Source organism: Oreochromis niloticus, linkage group LG14 (genome assembly GCF_001858045.2).
Source record: "Oreochromis niloticus isolate F11D_XX linkage group LG14, O_niloticus_UMD_NMBU, whole genome shotgun sequence".
NCBI lineage: Eukaryota > Metazoa > Chordata > Actinopteri > Cichliformes > Cichlidae > Oreochromis > Oreochromis niloticus.
The window spans coordinates 26,313,000-26,332,292 of record NC_031979.2 but is presented as its reverse complement, the minus strand read 5'-3'; the positions used below and the strand labels follow the sequence as shown (position 1 = coordinate 26,332,292).

General features: G+C 41.6%; 2 protein-coding genes across 7 annotated transcripts in view; both read right to left on the bottom strand.

Annotated features, from left to right (window-relative positions):
* arhgap32a (Rho GTPase activating protein 32a) overlaps nt 1–4,368 on the bottom strand; it is a 28,305-nt gene extending 23,937 nt beyond the window's left edge. The window contains exon 1 of one of the 4 annotated variants that reach the window (XM_019345252.2): nt 3,871–4,368. The gene's annotated coding sequence lies outside the window, so the exon portion shown is untranslated. The remainder of the gene's footprint in view (nt 1–3,870) is intronic. The other 3 variants (XM_005459616.4, XM_013277520.3, XM_013277519.3) reach the window with 3 other exon arrangements.
* Nucleotides 4,369–6,846: 2,478 nt separating this feature from the next.
* igsf9ba (immunoglobulin superfamily, member 9Ba) overlaps nt 6,847–19,293 on the bottom strand; it is a 76,094-nt gene continuing 63,647 nt past the window's right edge. For 2 of the 3 annotated variants that reach the window (XM_025898035.1, XM_005459584.3), the window contains 3 exons: nt 17,001–18,626; nt 11,602–11,732; nt 6,847–11,517 (listed from right to left, as the gene is read on the bottom strand). In XM_025898035.1, the coding sequence (XP_025753820.1) occupies nt 11,309–11,517; nt 11,602–11,732; nt 17,001–18,626 (1,966 nt within the window). In that variant the 3' untranslated portion in view covers nt 6,847–11,308. Of the gene's footprint in view, nt 11,518–11,601; nt 11,733–15,476; nt 15,523–17,000; nt 18,627–19,293 lie in introns of those variants that run through there. The other variant, XM_025898036.1, reaches the window with a different exon arrangement.

Here is a 19,293-nt window from a genome sequence, read left to right as displayed (position 1 = left end):
TAAAAAGATAAAGCTGTCACATCTGTAAAAAAAGTCATTACTCTAGTTGATCTTGGCAGTGAAACAGGTAGCACATATTGATGCAGCCGTATAGGTGAGAAAAACACCATCCCGTCAAACCAGGCATCAAAACCATGTAACTAAAACTGCAGAGCTGCTGTAAATCAAGCAGAAATCATCTTTCCACCACATCTCCATCAACCATTTTCAATGTGTTAAGCAAACCTAATCCAGATGTGCAAATAAAGAAACACTCTACCTGTCACTTTAACAAAAAAAAAAAAAAAAAAAAAGTAGTGCTGCTCTGATGTCAGGAGACTGCAACAGAGAGCGTAAAAGGATGTCACCCCGGTATCTGATGGCCTAGATGGCATTTTAAGGAAAAACAGGGCAGCCTACACAGTCGTGCACACTGTTTATGAAACTGCTATCAGCATGTGTGCTGACAAGAAGAATGACTGGCTGTATATTTGTAGCTACAAACACACAGCAGATGTGTCTAAGTGAGTCACAGATACTTTATCACATATGAGAGGAGGTAGGAAGGCAAGCCAAGGAAGGAAGGAAGCTAAGAAGAAGGAGAGGGAATATGAAAATGTCTTTTTACCTTTCTCTGTAAAAACTGAATTTAACTGGCACACATTAATGCAAAAATAGCTCCTATTCTGTGGACCTACAGTAAACAGTGTAACATGGCCTAATCACACCTTCATTATGGAATTAGCAGAAGTCTAATGAAAGAGCAAAAAGAGTAACAATACGGCTACATTGTAATTATCACTGCTAGCTTGCAGAACTTTTGATTTTTACTTTTTAAATTTGATCCCTTACTGGCCAGATGATAAAACACACATTGTTGGAAGTCGCCTAAACAAATACTTCTGGCTACATGATAAGTGTAAATCTGCTCCACTCTGTCCTGCTGTTTTCACCACATTTGGGTGTCTGTGTTTCAGTGTTAACTGGGCTGTGTGCAGCAGGTTTGCAGGCCTGTTGTGGTTAGAATGACCCAAAATAGTAAAGTTGGCAGGTCAGAAACCCAAAATGAGCTAGAAAAAGGCTGAAATTATCTGAGGAGCTGAGGTACACACCAAAGTGTGGTGATAATCATAGATGGGGAGGAGGAGTCACCATGACACCACCCACTCATCTGTGAGCGGAGCATTTTGCCCGTCACCATCAGGGTCTTTTGAAACTACATTTCACAAGTGAGGGGTGAATCCGAATAAGGAGAGAGGGCACGGCACACTCATAAACTTGTGACTTTAAATCACATGACAGCCAATCAGACACTCTGCTTTATAAACTATTTACTTTACATGGAACTATGATTACCAAAATGAACATCGTGTTGGATTCAATAAGACTTGAAACTGGTGACTGGGACAATAAATATATTCGCAAAGTGTTTACTGAGGTCCTGAATGGAAAAACAAGATGACTATATCATAGTTGCCAATAGTTGCTATTAGAAAGAAAGCAGGTTTAAGGCCCTTGAGCACTGGTTCTACTTTTCAGACCCAAATACGATGCCCATTTCTTATATACAGTCTATAGTGATAACTGTCTCTGGGTTCGAGACTGCGAGTGACCCCTTCACATACACATGGCCATGGTATCTGTGAAGTTTATTAAATACTGACTGTATCAGCTTAAACTGCACTTTTAATAAACTTCTTTTATTTTTTCTGCAGAACCCCCCAAAAAAGGAAGTGACTGGCCCATGGAGGAAACTTGGTTTCATGCTCTCATTCTGAGCTCTGGATTGCAGTCAACACAGGCAAGAGACGAAAAGGAGAAAGCCCTGTGGTTACCATGGTAACCTCTCTCCCGTCCATCGTGACTTGATGCTCCTCCAGACTGAGGATGAGGTAAGCACAAGGAGGCAAATGATGCCTCAGAGGAACCTTTGGCCAGAAGCTCCGACACATCACCAGACAGTCTATCTGTCGCTTCTCTGCACGGCAGGACTGAGACAGCAGGTGAGGCACTGCTCTCTGACAATGCCATTAAAAAAAAAAAAATCAACCATAGTTACTGAAGCTTGGCCTCAAATCACTTCATAGAGGGAGGAGGGGGAGATGGTGGTGGCGAGGGGTCACTTGATCTTATAATCTCCTTGAAATCAAACCACAGTGAGATTAAATTTAGCTCGGCCTTTGCCCCCCAACCTCCAGAGTTACAGTGATCCCCGATGCCAGGCAGAGAGCGGGGTGATCAGCAGGGCGATTAAGTTGTATGCAACACAGCCAAATATTTAATCAACAAGCTGATCTGTCACTCTGGATGACAGTCTAACCCTTACAGTAAGATGAAGGTCTTTCCAGTATGAGCACGAGTGTTTACTTTGTCTAAAAAAAGACAGATGACACATTTTACCATTTTACTGTGTAAGACAAAAAAAGAAAAAATGTAGGAATGCCAGAGGACAAGATCCCAGCTCCCTTTACAATCTAGTGCAATCTAATACAGCAATCCCTGCAACAACTACAAAATGTGTAAAGCTCATGTTCAGCTGTCAGGGAGGTTTTGACTCAGCTCTGTGGAAATGCATTTATAAGGCTGTACTGTACAGTCGACTGGACCACATTACACAGAATACACATTATACCATAGAATACGACCAATGCAATTATTACAGCGAGCCCACACACTCCAACACACATTTCTAAATAATATGCAGATTTTCTACGATGAATCATTTGTTTTACGACATCTCCAATCCATTTATCTCCTAAAGCCAAAGACAGTGTCTGTAAATAGCACGTTTTGTCCTACAGACATTACAAACGTAATGTTCCGGTATGACAAACTGGACCCAGTGGATTCTGGGAGTTGTTGTGTAAAACGTCTTCAACTGGATAAAAATATAGTTTGTCAGTACAGAATGTCATATAGCTCAAAGTCTTTACTGGTGCATCTGCAATCTTAAAAACAAAGCCATTTAAAATGCATATATATGACTACTCAAATGTTGTTAACATATTTCAGTTAACTGAGGGATTGATGGACTAACCATTCAGTCAACAATCTGCCTGTTTCTGAGTTTGACTAATTTAGTTACATGTGATTTTGTTACATAAGTATAATGTAAAATTTTACATTTAATTGAATGTGGGCAAATGAAATTCACTTGACTGGTATACATTACATGTTCCTCAATGAATAATTATTTGAATACATTAACAGTTCATTGAATATATTTCAGTAGCATCTCACTCAAAACTGTTGCTTTCTGTTTGTTTCTACTCTACAGCTATTTTATGCTCAAGCCTCCACCACACATGCCATATCTTACATAATGAACACAGCCTCACAAATTACAACACAATTCTTAGCTTTTCAATACTAATGATCTTTCTGACTAATAAATAAACACATGGCAGAAATCCGAGTACAAGAAGTGCAGGTGTCACAACACTTGTTGCAGGGCAAGTGTTGCACTGTTGCAGTAAATAACACGGGTCTTGGTTACACTGTGTCCACGTACTGCACAACAGTGATTCACAGACACACAAAAGCAACGAAATCCTCTTGACAGACAAAGTCAGTTTTAATTCCCTGTGATGCAATCATGCGCATATTGCAGTCCCGTAAACCGACTCCTGGGATCCACTGGGAAAACTTTACAGCCTGTGTACTCTGACCTGTTGGGCCTGACAGATCAGCGGTCAGCTGCGTGCGCAACACACGCGCACACATAAACACACGATCATTAGTCAACTCTAATGTGAAAAAGCTCATCAGCTTTGGGGGGGGGGGATCTAAAATACGCGCGATGGTCACACCTTCGGGGGTTGACAGCACATTAAACCCGGTGTGGTTATGTCTGCACAGCCAGTTACGATCCCTGCTCAAACAGCAGCCTACCTGTAACTGTACCCGCTGCTCCACTCTGCTGCCTCCTCTATGCTGCACAGCGCAGGGCTCCTCGACGAGGAAACATGTTGTCAGCATCGCACTGCAGAAATGCGCACCTCGGACTCACACTCGGCTACGGCTGATCATCTGAGGTAGACGTTTTGCGGAGAAAACCGTTGACCGGGTGCGGCATCGCTGAGGCAGTGTGGGAGTCTTTCCGGGAGCCGCGACCGGACTGACTGAAAGGCTGGGAAATCTGCACACTCGGTGCCGGGAGCGCGCGCTGCTGAACTGACCTCGTGCCCGCGCCTAGGATGTTTTAGCCTTAGGGCTTCCCAGACCTTTCAAAGTCAAGGACCCACATATGAGGCAGGCATGAGGGTAGTGCAAGCGCTTGTTGGAGAAATATTCACCAGTCCGAAGAGCCCCGTCTGGCAAGTTGTGCTGCATTAGGTAATGCTCAGTAAGGAATTACATAACCCTGTAAAATAGGTGGGTGGTAACAGAGAGGAGTGAAACCTGGTGTGCAAGTCACTCATACTAATACAGCATCTCATTGTGCTTGTCCACTGAAGGAGGTAATGTGAAATTCAGCTCTTCTCTTTCAGGCTGTGGGAGCACCGGGACCTTTTGATGACCTTTTATGGTCCTTGCAAACATGTGCTAAAATTTATGGCCTACTTTAATTTAAAAAAAAAAAAATCGATTATACAGCTAGCATAATTGATAGGATCTAATCCACCTTTTTAACAGAAGCTTATGTTTTCATGCACAGCCATTTTTGGCACCATTAAATAACATCATAATATACTGTGAACAGCTTGTGCTCTCTCTGTTATTTATTTTTCTTCCAAAAGTAGCTAGCATATGATGGAGATTGGACAAAATGTGGAAAGTAATTTTGATTATAAATCTACTGCCTGCTAACTAGTTAGGGTACCATGCAAATTATTCATGTCCTGCCTCTCCAGCAGCTTGAATGAATGCCTGGTCTAACCTGCACAAACATCAGCTCGGCTTAATTTGCATACAGTGCTGCATCCACAGCCACAATAATGTCACTGCTGCAAATAATCCACTGGAGACTGGAATATGTAATAACATCACCTGTGAAATAAAAATAATGAAAAAAAAAATCGTTTGACTTAAAGTTGAATAGAAGATGAAAAGGACAGATGTTATAGAAAGTAAACTGTGACAAATCAGTTGCTGTTAGAACCTATGCTATATATTTCATGGTTATGAATAATAAATGAATGTAGTACTGTACTGTAGTACAAACCAGCTGAAGTCTGTCCCTTTGGAGAACCTGACAGATGTGTGTTACTGCTGTCTGATGCTGCTGGTATGCAGCGTGGTGAACTCACAGGAAAGGCTCAAGCTGCTGTAAGAAGCCAATAAAAAGTTCAACTCTTGTTAAAGTTTTGTCAAAACCCGGGTTTTAGTCATTAGGCCCAGTGGTTAGCCTTGTTAATGTACCTCATCATGTTAACTTAGTAAAGTTGTAGCTTTTCCCAGGGTTTTATTTTCTAAGAGATGCAAACTTTCAGAGCAAAGTGAATATGCAAAAACACCACACAGGTCTCACACAAAATCCAACTCTATTTTTTCCTCAGTAAACCCTTTCCTAATGAATTTTTGTTCTCTAGACCTGTTAATCAGGATACAGCCGTTAGTCATGCATCCACGGCTTTAACATGTTTTTGGGAGTTGTCTGTGTTTTTGTCTTTGGACCCACTTGCTGTGTGTTTTCAGTTCACGTTCATCTTGTTCAGGTTTCACTCACATTCAAGTAACTATATTTAGTTCTAAAGGTCAAAAACATGGAGTAACTTTCAGATACTCTGCTGTTGTCCAGTCGCTCTGAATGTGATTTGAACAAAAAACAAACAACCTGATGTTTGGTTTATTAGCTGGTTTCCTGGTGAAACCTTGTTTGTACAGTTACACCGTTTATGAATATGTGCTAAGAGTTTTTAAGGGGATTTTGCCACCTTTCACAGATTAAAGCTGCTATACTTACCACCCCTGTCCCTCACATATCCTGTACTTGTGCCACATTAAAGGATTTACCAGACAAATCCAAAATGTATTTGGGTCTTATCATCTAACTCTGAGGCAGAAAACTGCCGATATGTAAACATGCTATTTAAAATGTTATTTTTTTCTATTTTATTTTGGGCTATATCATTCATCATATCATAATATCGTTGTAATGAATATCTGATGCTCCCAGGCTTCGGATAAACTGTGGTATTTACCACTGTTAGGCAAATACTCAATGTTAAATAAATGTTTATTCGTTTCTTTAAATAAAAACACCCTCACATTTGCTTTATTGACTTACACAAAAAATGCCATAGTTTAAACAGCAGGAATAACATACAGAGCAATTATCCCTGTCTATTCAGCAATCTTCTTGAAATGCAGGTGACGTCGTCTGTTTGACCAGTGGATTAGGTGAACTTTTATTTTCCTAAGGTGTATGCAGATGGCTTTGCATTTGTTTGCTTCCGAGCATGCCAGAGGGAATTTGAACAAAAGCACAAAGGTCAGTGTGACAGACCTCATCCTCTTTCAGGTTATTTGTCTTCCTTGTTCTGGCTCAGCCGCAGGACAATTCATTCCTCAAAGTCTGGGTGGGGATATTAATCATTGAACAACAAGCATGCATTTGAACAGAGTCTTTGATCTTCCTTGGTTGTGTCCGTCGGATCTAAGAGTACATTCACACGATAACTTTTATTCTTTTTTTTTTTATTCAAGAAAAAAAGGTCATTCGAAACCTGGCACTCCTGTAATCATCCTGCTCATGTGTCCTAGAATTTAAAAAAACAACAACAAAAAAAGGAAAAAAAAACCCTGACCTGATTAAGCTGCTCATATCCCATCCTCACTCTCTGCCCAACACTTACACCCTGTGTCTACCGTATGAACTACAGCATCTTCTTCACCGGTCACACAAAACCACAGAAAAAACAGGACCTCTTTTGATTTTTTTATTATATCAAAATACAAAAATTTGAGAGGAAAATTTCATATGGGACTAAACGTTTGAAATGATATGGTGACATGAACACAACACTGCTTTCATATTCTCACAGACGTGCCATAGATAGAGCATAGAGCATGTGCTAAGCCCATGTCTACGTCATGACGAGCCACCGGAAGTGAGCCTGTGCGTTTTCCCTATAAAGGCTTGAGATGGCAACGACTGCCGCTGTACATCCAAGGCCAGTTGGTAACGGCCCAGAGTGGTTTTTACATCATAGTTCATTCAGGTTTCAGTTTTACTCAATAAAGAAACAAGATCCATGGCAGTTGAACATGAAGAGTGAGTAAGACATGATCTGAGACGAATTCACTGGAGAGCAGTGGCAAATGAGAAAAAAAGTAATACAAATATTATACATAAGGCTTTGGTACAGCACCATACAGTATGAGTTAATTGCTCACAAAAAGTTAAGTGAAGCATAAATACCTGATGCGGTGACAGAAAAGAAAGACAAGTCTAAAAAACTGACCAAAAACAAAACAGAAACATCAGGTTATTGTTTAAAAAAAGAGGAAGTTAAAAAAAAACAGACAAATGTTTTTGCTTTGAATTATTTACATATGAACATTATGGAGACAGATTATGCACATAAAAAAAAACAAAATAAAAACATATAATACAGCATGTAAACATGTGATGTACAGCACAGAGTTCAGTGGATGGAAGTGAAATGAAATGTAGTAAATTTTCTTCCTTTAATTAAGCACTACTTGGTTTGCTTGAGTATGAGCTTTAGCTAAAACAGTCAACGATGTAGTGCTTATTGTAGCCTACGATAATAATACATTCTAGTTCTCAGTGCTGGTACACAAAAACAGAGAATATAGAAAATACTACATATTTCTATTTTCCGTCCAATAACAACCAGCTCGGATGTCCATGAATGATTGCTAAATAGGCGTTTTTGTATTGTCTCTACATGCAAGATTAATACAATTCAAAAAAACGAAAGGAAAAAAACAAATCTCTTCTAAGTATCATCCTACCAGCACCTAGTGATGCACTAAAAGCTGTAAGCAGAAAAATTGAGAGAAAACAAACGAATCCAAAAACAAACAGAAATGAGCTAACAGTACATCCAAAGCAGCCCTCTTAAACACTGTACATGTTTCTGTTGAAGATGCAAGGAAAACAGAAGAGAGGGAAAAAAAGCCCGGAAGACAACATCCATTCTTAAAAACCCACGAGGAGGAGGATGTATGAGCTTTCCCGATTCCTTTCTACGAGGAGGATAATTACAAATGTGGACTGGTGACTACCCATGGCTATACTGTACAGTACTAGTAGCAATTCTACCTTGAAAAAAGGTGGCGGTGTGACATGAGACGGCAGCGCCCCTGCAGTAGTGTGCTTGAAAAACAGTGCTGTTAACCAAAGACCTACAGGAAGTGTGTAGAAAAGATCCCCTCATGATCTGATGCTCTCAGATTCCTTCTCATGTGTCCTGTGGCGTGTACTAATCTAAATTAGGTTATGTTTCTCCTTTTAGGCTGGGTTAATAGTCTCAATATCAGCACAAACATAGTTTAGAGAGGGTACCTTGGAAGCACAGACAGACATTGCAAACACGCTATAGAAAACAAGTCGTCTTGAGTTCATCTGAATGTCACAAGTCTCTATTATTTGAGGTTACACTACTAGTTTCCAGTATTGTCTATCACTGTCTTCACACCATGATACCGTTAACGAAAAGGGCCTAGAGTGTCTAGTTGCTCAAAAACACCAGGGGCCGACGGAGTCGCTTGTGGAAACAGGGAACGGAAAAAATCTTCAGACCTCTATTCTACAGCACCACAAAGTTAAACATAGCACCAAGTCGTAATGTTCAAAGCAACTATGCCCTAACACACGTTTCGTCGTCGAACTAATGTAAACACAATTTCCTCCACAGCACGTATTGTACAGGACTCTAGCATGTCCTCGACTCTTAGAGAAAAAGTTTATTTGCTTTGGACACGTGAAGGCGAAGAGATCTGGAGTGAATCTACATGTGTGCTCGTGAACGGGCGAAATACAGGATTACTTTGTTCCAGAAATATTATAGTAGAGGGCAACACACTTCTGCTCCTAAAGCTTTTTCCAATGGGCATTCACGTACTATACATCAGAGAAAATACTACTCAACTTGTGCAGCCAGCGGGCTATGGCAATAACACACTGTACGGTACTAACATGAACTTTTCTTTTCTTCTCAGATAAAATAACGTCCGCTAAAGTATGACAAATTAGGCACCTTAAAATGTTTTGAAAACATTATCCACTTAAAGCCGTACTGTAAGCAAATACTTTTATATATAATCTAATTTCTTTTTCCTTGGGATCCTTTTCATACATCCTCATACAAGAACGTGTTCCATGGTTTGCGTCATCTTTACAAATACAATACACACCATGTACAGTACATAACAAATATAGATTTTTTTTTCCTCGTATCTTACACGAAACCAATTTCTGTTACAGTAGAATATGCACTTTGACGCTCGCTTTCAGGCAAGCACCGCTTTCTCGCTCGTCAAAAGATTTCGGCGAGCAGACGTCGAGTCGAGTCATTCGCGCGGATTTTTTTTTTAGCTGGAAACCTTTGAGTCGTTATTAGGAGGTGGGGGAGAAAAAAAACTGTTTGATATGTCTCGGTGACAATACGATGATAACTGCGTTTCCTCTTCTGCAGATCAAAGCGGGGACTTGGCTCAGAAACTGTGTGGGACTGCATACAGGAATTTGGACTTGATGCGCCAACTGGTCACCTCACCAATCTCAGCTACACTAGAAGCAATAATAACGGGTCATTCAATGTTCTGTGACATTGGGACATTCATTTCCTGTACAGCAAAACATACATTCAGTATCGGTTAGTGTCGAAAAATCAACAAACACACAGAGAAGTAGCTAGCAAGTAATATACAGTTGTTAGAGATAAACAGTCAAGGTGGCCGTCGTTTGAATATTTCCCATTGCTTGTTAACAGCTTTAGAAACAATCACATTCTCCTCTAAGAGCTGCTGCTAAACATTAACACCCTCACTGTACTGCTTGGTTATTTTTGCATCAAATCTTTTGCATGTACAGTGCAAAAATGTGTCGATTTATTTGCCTTTTTTCCCTCCCAATCTGACTGTGCGCATTTTTTTTTTATTGTTTTTCATAAGTTTTAATCTGGTTCTATCCTATTATTTGGATATACACAGTTGAAGCACGAGCCCATGTTAAAAGAAAACAAAACGAGTGTTTATGCATCTTCCGTAGCGATTTCTCTCGTGAGTCCTTGGCAGAGAAAGTAAAACCACACACACACACACGCTATCGGTTTCCCTCACTCCTACAGTGAGAGAAGCGTGAGAAGGCGAAGAAAAAGGCAGTTTATGTTCGAAAAAAAAAGCAAACACAACAGATAAAAACAAGGCAAAAACAAAAAAGGCACCTCGAGCTGTGCCGCGTTTCACAAATGATTTCCTTAATAATGAAATACATACAGTACAGTTCACAATTTGTCACCCCCGTCCCTCTGACCCTTCAAGTCCAACCTCCGCTGAGCATTTGAGTCCCAAGTTAGTTTGAGCGATCTGGTGAAGACTATGATCTTTGTCTTAACGCAGCGCCGCAGTGATGAGTGTAAACACACTTGAACCATCGCGCATAGAAATGAAGACACCGTCCTCTAATTGTTGGCATCGGATCACAAATCAAAACAAACACAATATGCTAGCTTTTACTGGTAATAAAAAGCTTCTAAAGTAGATAAAGTTAGGCCATATTATCCGTTTGAGAGAATGAGAGTGGCGTGTGATATAAACCTTTTTATCCATATGTAAAAAGGTCAAGTACGTACAGTATACCACAAGAATTACAGCAAATCTGCGTTTACTCTGAGGTATATTTGTGGTAAGAACCCTGTGTTTAAATACTGAATCTATTTGTATTGTAGGAAAGGTAGACTCATGTCCCTGTCCAAGGACGCACCAGGCTTAACAGTACGCTGTATCACTGAAAAACCTAAAGATATGGACCCCTCAATGACCAGTGAGTGAAAAATCTTGAACGTGTTGTGACATACTCAACCAACACATTTTTTTTTATTACTGTAGGAGGAAGCTTAATTCCCTTGTTTTACTATTTATATACATTATATATTTTCAGAGCATTTTCAAGTGAAATTCCTCAAAGACAAGTCGCGGTGACGACCCGGAAAAGCCATTGTTCTTGTCTTCAGTTAAGATTTCCAACCCCGGAGTATTCAGCTCAATGTTTCCCACTCCCCGAAACGCAGATTAACTTTTTAAGGATTATAAGAAAGGTATTCGTTTGATATTTGGGTAGAGCAGGACGTGCTGAGGTGGGATTTCTCAGGGGTGGTCAGTTTAGTCGAGTCCAATGGCTTGTTGGGCACACGGGTCAGCGTAGAGTCCCATAATTTGGGCCCTCTGAGTCTGCACTGGCCAGAATGCCTGTCTGGTCCTCCTCGAACTGCCTGCGGCGCAGGAAGGAGGTCAAATAGAGATAGGGGTTCTTCTTGTTTTGCTTTTTCCTCTTTCTCGGGAGGTTAAGATCCTCTCCCTCTTGGGGTGTCTGAGATTGCTGCTGGGTCTGAGAGGGAGACGCACCTGAAAGAGAGGCAAAGGACTCATACACAGGACGGCCGTTTGATCGGTAATCTTTTGTGGCTGCTCTCCGATCGTCAGACAAACCTGTTCTCCTTCCGGAGGTTGTGTTGTTATTGTTGTTGGCAGCCACTCCCTTGGCTTTAGTAATACAGTGTTGTAGCAGTGCTGGTAAGCTCTCAGACCCGGCAGTATCGCTAGACGCACCTAGAGGTTCCCTGAGAAGATGAAAGACACAGCACACATTGTTCTGCATTAATCCAACAGTCGTGTTCGGTCACGTCTCAGAGAGAACAGACAAAATGGCACTTTCATTTCTATTTCCAGAAGGTGCTATCATATGATTTGATGAGCTCTTGAACTTCTACTGAGAGCCCTTTCACTAAGATGATGAATTTCCACTTTCTATCTGCGGTGATGGATGAGAAAAGTTAGATACAAAGAAAGAAAGAGAACGAAAAAGAGAAAGAAAGAATAGTTGACTTAAGGTGGCAGTGGAGTTGGTGAATTATTGGCTATACGTTTGTTTTTCTTAAACAGTCATTATGTTAAAGACCCACTCTGGGATTTATAATTAAAGTGTATTTGTTCTCAAATTTAGTTCATTCAATCAGTTCATTTTCTTCTGATTTTGGTGGAATAACAACTCTTTAAAATCTGGCATTTCATCGAGTCTTAGAGACAAAACTATAAAAAACGTGCTTAGCTTACAGCAAGCTTTCGCTTTAACATTTGGGTCTTTAAATAGTGACTGCTTCAGAAATGCGAGCAATATTGGCCTCTTTGCTGTATAAAACTCATAAAATGAAAATAATTTCTGGAACTTGACAGTTCCTGTACCAATGAAGTCGTCTAAAAAAATTGTACAAAATTCTCTATTAGCGCTATTTTTACTAGACCGTAGGTTCAGGGGTGGGCAACCTCTGACCGTCACCTGCGTCAGCACACAATCTGGTTTTCAAGTAGTGGCCCGTGAGACGGACAATGGTTCATAAAATACAAACTACCAATCAAAAGTTCGGGGTCACTTTTTTTAAACAAGAAATGTGTGCCTTAAATATAATGAAAGTAAGTGGCGGTTGCCCTGTTGCTAAATGTTACTACTAAAAGGGCTTCTTGTTATCTTGTTTTGGTGAATCAGCAAAAGACTTGCTGACATGGTGATGTGACTTTACAAGCACCATACAGTTCATGCTGAGAGGCCTTTAGGCTGCCATACAATCCTCCACTATCTCTCAGATATCTTCATGTACATCATAGAGAAATATTGATTTAGTAAATGGTAAATTGGGCTTAAATTGAAAGAAATTAATGGGTAAAATTACAGAAAAAGGTCTGGTAGCTCATTTCCTTTGAATTATAAAATGTAATGTAATAAAAATGTTTCTGTTAATTCACAGAAAATATCCTTTTTTTTTCTTTCCACTGGGGACCCAGTTTAAAACATAGAAATTTCTATCCTGTAGCAAGAGTACTGACAGGGACTAGAGAGAGGATATTTCTCCCACACTGGCTTCACTTCATTGGCTCCCTGTTAAATCCAGAATTGAATTTAAAATCTTGCTCCTCACATACAAGGTCTTGAATAATCAGGCCCTATCTTATCTTAAAGACCTAATAGTACCATTTCACCCCAATGCAGCACTTTGTTCTCCCACTGCTGGATTATTTGTGGTTCCTACAGTATTTAAACACAGAATGGGGAGCAGAGGTTTCCGCTTCAAGGCCCTCTTCTGTGGAACCAGCTCGACTAAAACTTTTCTTTTTCATAAAACTCACAGTTACGGTTCAATCACACGACCCCAAATCCATCTTTAGTTATGCTGCAATAGGTCTAGGTTGCTGGGGGCTTCCCATGATGCACTGACTGTTACTTCTCACTCACCTTTTTTTTCACTCACTATATGTTTATACACCACTCTGCATTAGTTATTATTAATCTATTACTGATATTATTAGTCTCTGTCTCTCTTCCACAGCATGTCTTTGTCCTGTCTTCCTCCCCTCACCCCCACCCCGTCAGATGGCCTTCCTTCCCTGAACCTGCTTCTACTGGAGGTTTCTTCCTGTTAAAAGGGAGTTTTTCCTTCCCACTATCAACAAAGTGCTTGCTCATAGAGGGTTATCTGGTTGTTAGGGTTTCTCTGTTTTCCCTGTATTATTGTAGGATCTTTACCTTACAATATAAAGTGCCTTGAGGCAACTGTTGTTGCAATTTGGGGCTATATAAATAAAACTGAATTGAGTTTTCTCTGTTATTTAAATGTTTATTTATTCCTTAGTTACTTTAGTACAGTATGAATGGACATGGGAAGGTCTTGGTCAATAGGAAAAGCCAGTTAGAAGTTCAAAATCTATACACTCCTTTACATTCTCAAGAGGGCCGAACTGGAGTCTTTAACGGGCTGATTCTGGCCCCCAGTCCTTATGTTTGACACCCCTGTTTTCAACTCAGAGTCAGAGAAGATGATTACATAAAAGAGGCTTTAATTAATTCCTTTAACACTTGCCTCTGTAAATTGTAAATTTCTGTATTTTACTTATTAGTCAGCTGCATCACGGCTATAATTTTGCAACCCAAACTGTGCATATAATATTATACAATTGAAGATGAGGTCAAACTCATCATCATAAAAAAAGGTTGCCAACCCCTGCAGTCCATTTATGTACTCTGCATTTCTTTGTTTGCTCAGTGTCCTAACAGGTCTGCACATTTCAAAAAACAAAAAAACAGAAAACACACAGGAAGGTGTTCCTGAAACCTTGAACTATTTTCATTTCATGAGTGATGCATGCGAAGTTGAATGAAAATAATTAATTAATCAGCACAAAGTAATCACATCACGTTAAGGTATCCTCACTTCCAGTGGTCTGCTTAGAAGCAGTTTTACCTCGTACTCGAATACGCTTGTTGTACTTTTGTTGTCCATCTCTCTCATAGAAAGATGCAATAAAGTTAAATAAAAAAAAGTCCAATAACCTCACAAACATTTAAGCTTGTGTTCACGAGGCTCACTGTTGGCTCTTTGCCTTTCAAAGAACTGAATACAAACAGCGTCGAACCTGACTTAATGCTTTCATTAAGTCAGGTTGTCGTGCCAAACATGTATTGTTTCAAAAGGCATGGGAACACAAAGCTTTAGAGATGCTGTCCATCATTTGTCACTGTGGAGAGAAAGATTGAGAGCCATTAGCAGAGAGGGGGAGACAAATCGGAGAATTGCAACAGTCCTGGACAGTTAGAGAACATTTCCATCATCATCATCACATAAACTGTGTGCCGAGGCAACAGTGTTAAAATATTGCTCATTTCCATAGACATAAACACTATACAGCACACTTTCAGAAACATGAACACTGCGTACAGAGGCTTCACCATGCTGACGGGAGGAGATGGCAGGTAGAGGAAATGGCCGTTAAAGAACAAGTCACATGACAGGAAGAGGAAATGGCCATTAAAAACAGTCACATGACAGAAAAAACGAAAGCACTTAGGACAACAAATGTGACAAAGAATTTAGTTTGAGAATTGTTGTTATTTGTTTGGTTGTAGAGAGAAGTTTAGAGAATGCATGCATGGCATTTTGCACATGGAACAAAACTTTAAAGGGGAATACTCCAGTCTATCATTCATGTGCGTCCTCTATTGATTCAAGGCTTTTTTCTTTTTTTTTTAGTGCAGGGAAACATGTCTGCGTTCAAACAATGAAAAGGACAAAATCAAATGCTTCTCCACAATCCAAAACCACTCCTCCTATTACTGTAGCCTACACCACAGCAGGCTTACTGTGCCTTGAAACTGTATTGACAAATGTGTCCTGCAGTCATTATTACCATTAGTTGCACTTCACTTGAATCCAGCACAGAGGCACAACCCAAAGCGATTCCCCTTTAAAGGAGAGAGTGATTAGAGCCCTCCCCCTGCTGACCCCTCCCCTCTCAGACATGGGTCCGACCCTTACCTATTGCGGCGTAGGGGACCGGGTCACAACAACGCTGCCCAGATAGCTGAGATCAATCAAAAAACAAATCAGGTAAGACCCTTACCCTCTATAAAGCAGCAGCCCTATAAGCTACTTTCCCTTAAAGGCCAGTGATAGTGCAGGAGCGAGGCTCTGCTGCGTGGCTTTAGCTACCATGTGATTGTAGCTTCTAGGGTAGTGAGGTGGGTGTGAGGGGCCACAGGAGTGTGTGCAGTAAAGAAACTCTATGGCGTATAGATGTGTATGAGTCTCAGATATGTTCAAATGTGGGTGTAAAGCATAAAACTTCCTCCTTTATGTAGTAAATGTGCACGGCCACTGATCTACGAATACTACGAGAAAAGAAATCTATTGTTCTATTTAAGCGGGTTAGGCGGTTTTTATCCTTACGGATGCCACTTTCTAATAATGCAGCCATTATAAATGCCTTATAACTTGACACTAATTATTTTTGAATGTATTACTTTAATGGTTAATAAATCACTCTGCAATACAACTGATTAAAGCCAACTATTTTGCCAAGTCATCTTCCTCAAACAGACATAGAACCTTCTATTTATGACTTTACTATTATAAATACAACTCATCCAACTGTATAACTGAAGACCAGATGGTTTGTTATCCATCCTTATAAAGTATTGATAAGTTGAGATTATGGCTTCATTATTTGTTCATAAATTGTTTACTAATTCTTTTTAAAACAATCTTATTAGTTTATGAGCAAGAAGCAAAAGTTAATGAATAACATAACACAATGAGGACGTGTCAACTACAAAATGCGTACAAATTACCAACTGCTTTATTCTACACTTTCTTTCCATCGCTAAGCTACAATATAGATCTTCTTCAACAAAGAAGAAAAGTGTTCTGCTACAAGCGGCTATAAGCGACTAGCTGTAATATTGGTTGAGTTATGAATAAGTAAGCAATTTATTATCCATGAATAAATAGTCTGGAAGGTGACACATCAGAATAATGGTATAAATAATAAATGTAATTGTTCATTAAATGTACAATAAATTGTTGAGGTTAAACCTATAAATGCTAGTTTTTTAAATTCGTTTTTTAATTTCATAATTATAGCAATAAACCGACCTGATTTAATACAATTTACACTCAGTTTTTAAATACTTTAAGATTTTAGGTTCAACATGGGAAACAGAAAAAATGGCTTTTAAAGTTGATTTAAGTTTGAATTATGATCAATATTTCATCGATTCTATTGATTATGAGCCATCAGTACTATATACAAAAATACATGATCTTAAAATCACACTGAGCTTTCACATGCTATTCAATGTTAATGTTTAGAGAATTTTTAATGAATTGACACAATGTGTGCTAAATGCAATTACATGCCTTCTGCATATTAAAGTACAATATGCATCTTAATTACTTCTTAATGGAAACATCAAAGTGATACTGAGGATATTTAGCGAGCAGACGAAAAGTCTCCTCCTTAAAAAAATGTGTGACTATTCTCTACTGCAATGGATCACCTACCCTGAGGCTGATATCTGGAGCTGGGAGGGCTCTGAGGGTAGCATCTCCTCCTCTGTCCTTCTCTGGGATGGCCTCTGCCCGAAAACATCCCTGCCCTCCGGAGGGGGAGAGGGGGATTGGGAGGGGTAACTGGCTGCAGTGGAGGCATAGGACATGTGGGCGTGGTAACTGGGGCTGGGTTGCTTGGCGCCCTGGCTCTGAGTAGGAGAGGCGGTCAGGGAGGACCTCCGAGAGAAACTGACAGTAGCCGAGGGCTGCAGGGTGATCTCAGGCATCTCCAGAGACCGAGAGGTGCGGAGGATGCTGGGGCGCGGAGGGGGCCTTACAAGAATATCTGGGGAACCCGGCTGGGTGCTAAGTGGGCTCTGGGAGAGTGGAGAGAGGCGGGAGGGTTGGAGTACTAGCGGGGGTAGGCTGGGGTCTGCCCGGCGCCCCGCCCTCGGGCTGAGCCAGGACTGAGGGCTACTACTGGGGGCTGTGCTTGGGCTCCCTGCACGGACTGCCGGGTCAGGGTAAGGCAACACTGGTACACCCACACCGTGGGCCGTGTGTCTGAGCTGGCCGAGACTCTGGGCCTGTTGCATAGCTAAACGCCTAACCGGAGGCCCTGGGGGCCTGTCTCTGCCTGGGGGAGCCACAGGAACCTCCAGCTGCAGGAGTCCAGGGCTTGTTGGATCCTTTAGGTGTGGGAGGTGCAGGCGACTGGGAGGGAGAGAGTGAGGAGGATATGGGGGTGGGTCAGGGAGGTCCTGGGGGTGATGTAACGGATGGTGAGGTGGATATATGAACCGTGGACCTTCTAGACCCAGGAAGGGTAACTCATGAGGCTGCCAGCTTTCGGGTGAGCGAGGAGGAGGGCTGTGTGTGTGAGACAGAGAATGGCCAGAGGCAGTGTACTGATGGTGCTCCATCTCTCCACTCTCCTCGGGGATGGAGGGGTAACCAAAGGGCCCCTCGGCGGTGCCTGGGGGTGAGGATAGAGCGGAGCTACGTGGGCTGATGTCAGGCATGTAGAATGGTGGTGGAATCCCTGATTCAGCGCGGCTGCCTAGATACCCATAGAATGGGCCCTGGGGAAAGCCCCTGTAGCGGGAGGCCGGGGCCTGCCCTGAGGCGTGAAGTGCACTGCCCTCTGCAAAGCTCATACCTTCCATGGGCCTGTGTAGGCGGGGGCTGTAGGTGGGGGGCTGCGTTGACTCCAGGCTCGAGGACGTTGGGGAGAGCTGGGGCCGCAGCGTGGGCATGATGGGCGGCAGAGGCCCTGGGTCAAAATCATTCTCCTCATCGGACTGCCGGAACTCAGGGTACATGTCAGACTCCTCTGCGAAGGGGAAGCCCTGGATGCGGCGGGGAGGTGGGCTGGTCTCCATGACGAAGCGGCCATCGGGGCCACGGCTTATCAGCTCAATAGGCGTGGTGACCTCTGCCTCATGTTTGGACACACTGTATTTCTTGCTGGCTATGGCACGCTTGGTTTTCTTGTAGAAGGAGAGCTCCTTTTCTTTTTCTCTCTGAGGGCTCGGCAGCTTCCTGACATACAGGCCCGGACCGTGGGAACCCTCCGACGAAAGAGAGCGGGGCCGAGATGGAGGGGAGCTCTCTGGACTTATCTTCCCCGATGATAACCTGATAAAAAAAATAAAAATGCAGACACAGAACACTGGCTTAATTTAACACATAACAGATGAAGCGGAAAGTGGTAGGAGTATTTTAAAACAAATCCCCCAAAATCTCCGATACTTTAAATAAACTGATGTGATTGCGGTTTATAAACAGATGACACAGTAGAAAGCCAAAGCGCTCGATCAAGGCAGCCATAATGAACTTCATTACGATATAATGGCCAGTTTATGGCGGCAGCAGACTCCTGATAGGGGCTGCAGCTAATGAACCAAAGAGTGACGGGATGAGAGAAAAGCCAACAACGCAACCATGACAACCGTATCACAGATCTACTGAGTCTACATCTTCTTGAGCAGACGTGAGACCAATTTCCATATGCTGCACCAAATGGTGATGTGTGGAAAGCAGATGACATCTAACCAGGCCTCATTTGCCCACACCAGGAGCAGCATACTCGACACTTACTGTACTGGGTCACTGAATGCATCGGGTAGACATCAATTAGAATGTGAGTGCATATACACAGTACTGTACTGTACATGCAGCTGAGCTAATGCAATTTAATCCCTGTATGGTGCATGGAAGTCTGTGCATGCAAATAGTAGGCACCCCTACAACTACAAATAATCACTGTGAGCTAATCATTTCTATGCAATGCATTAACCATGCA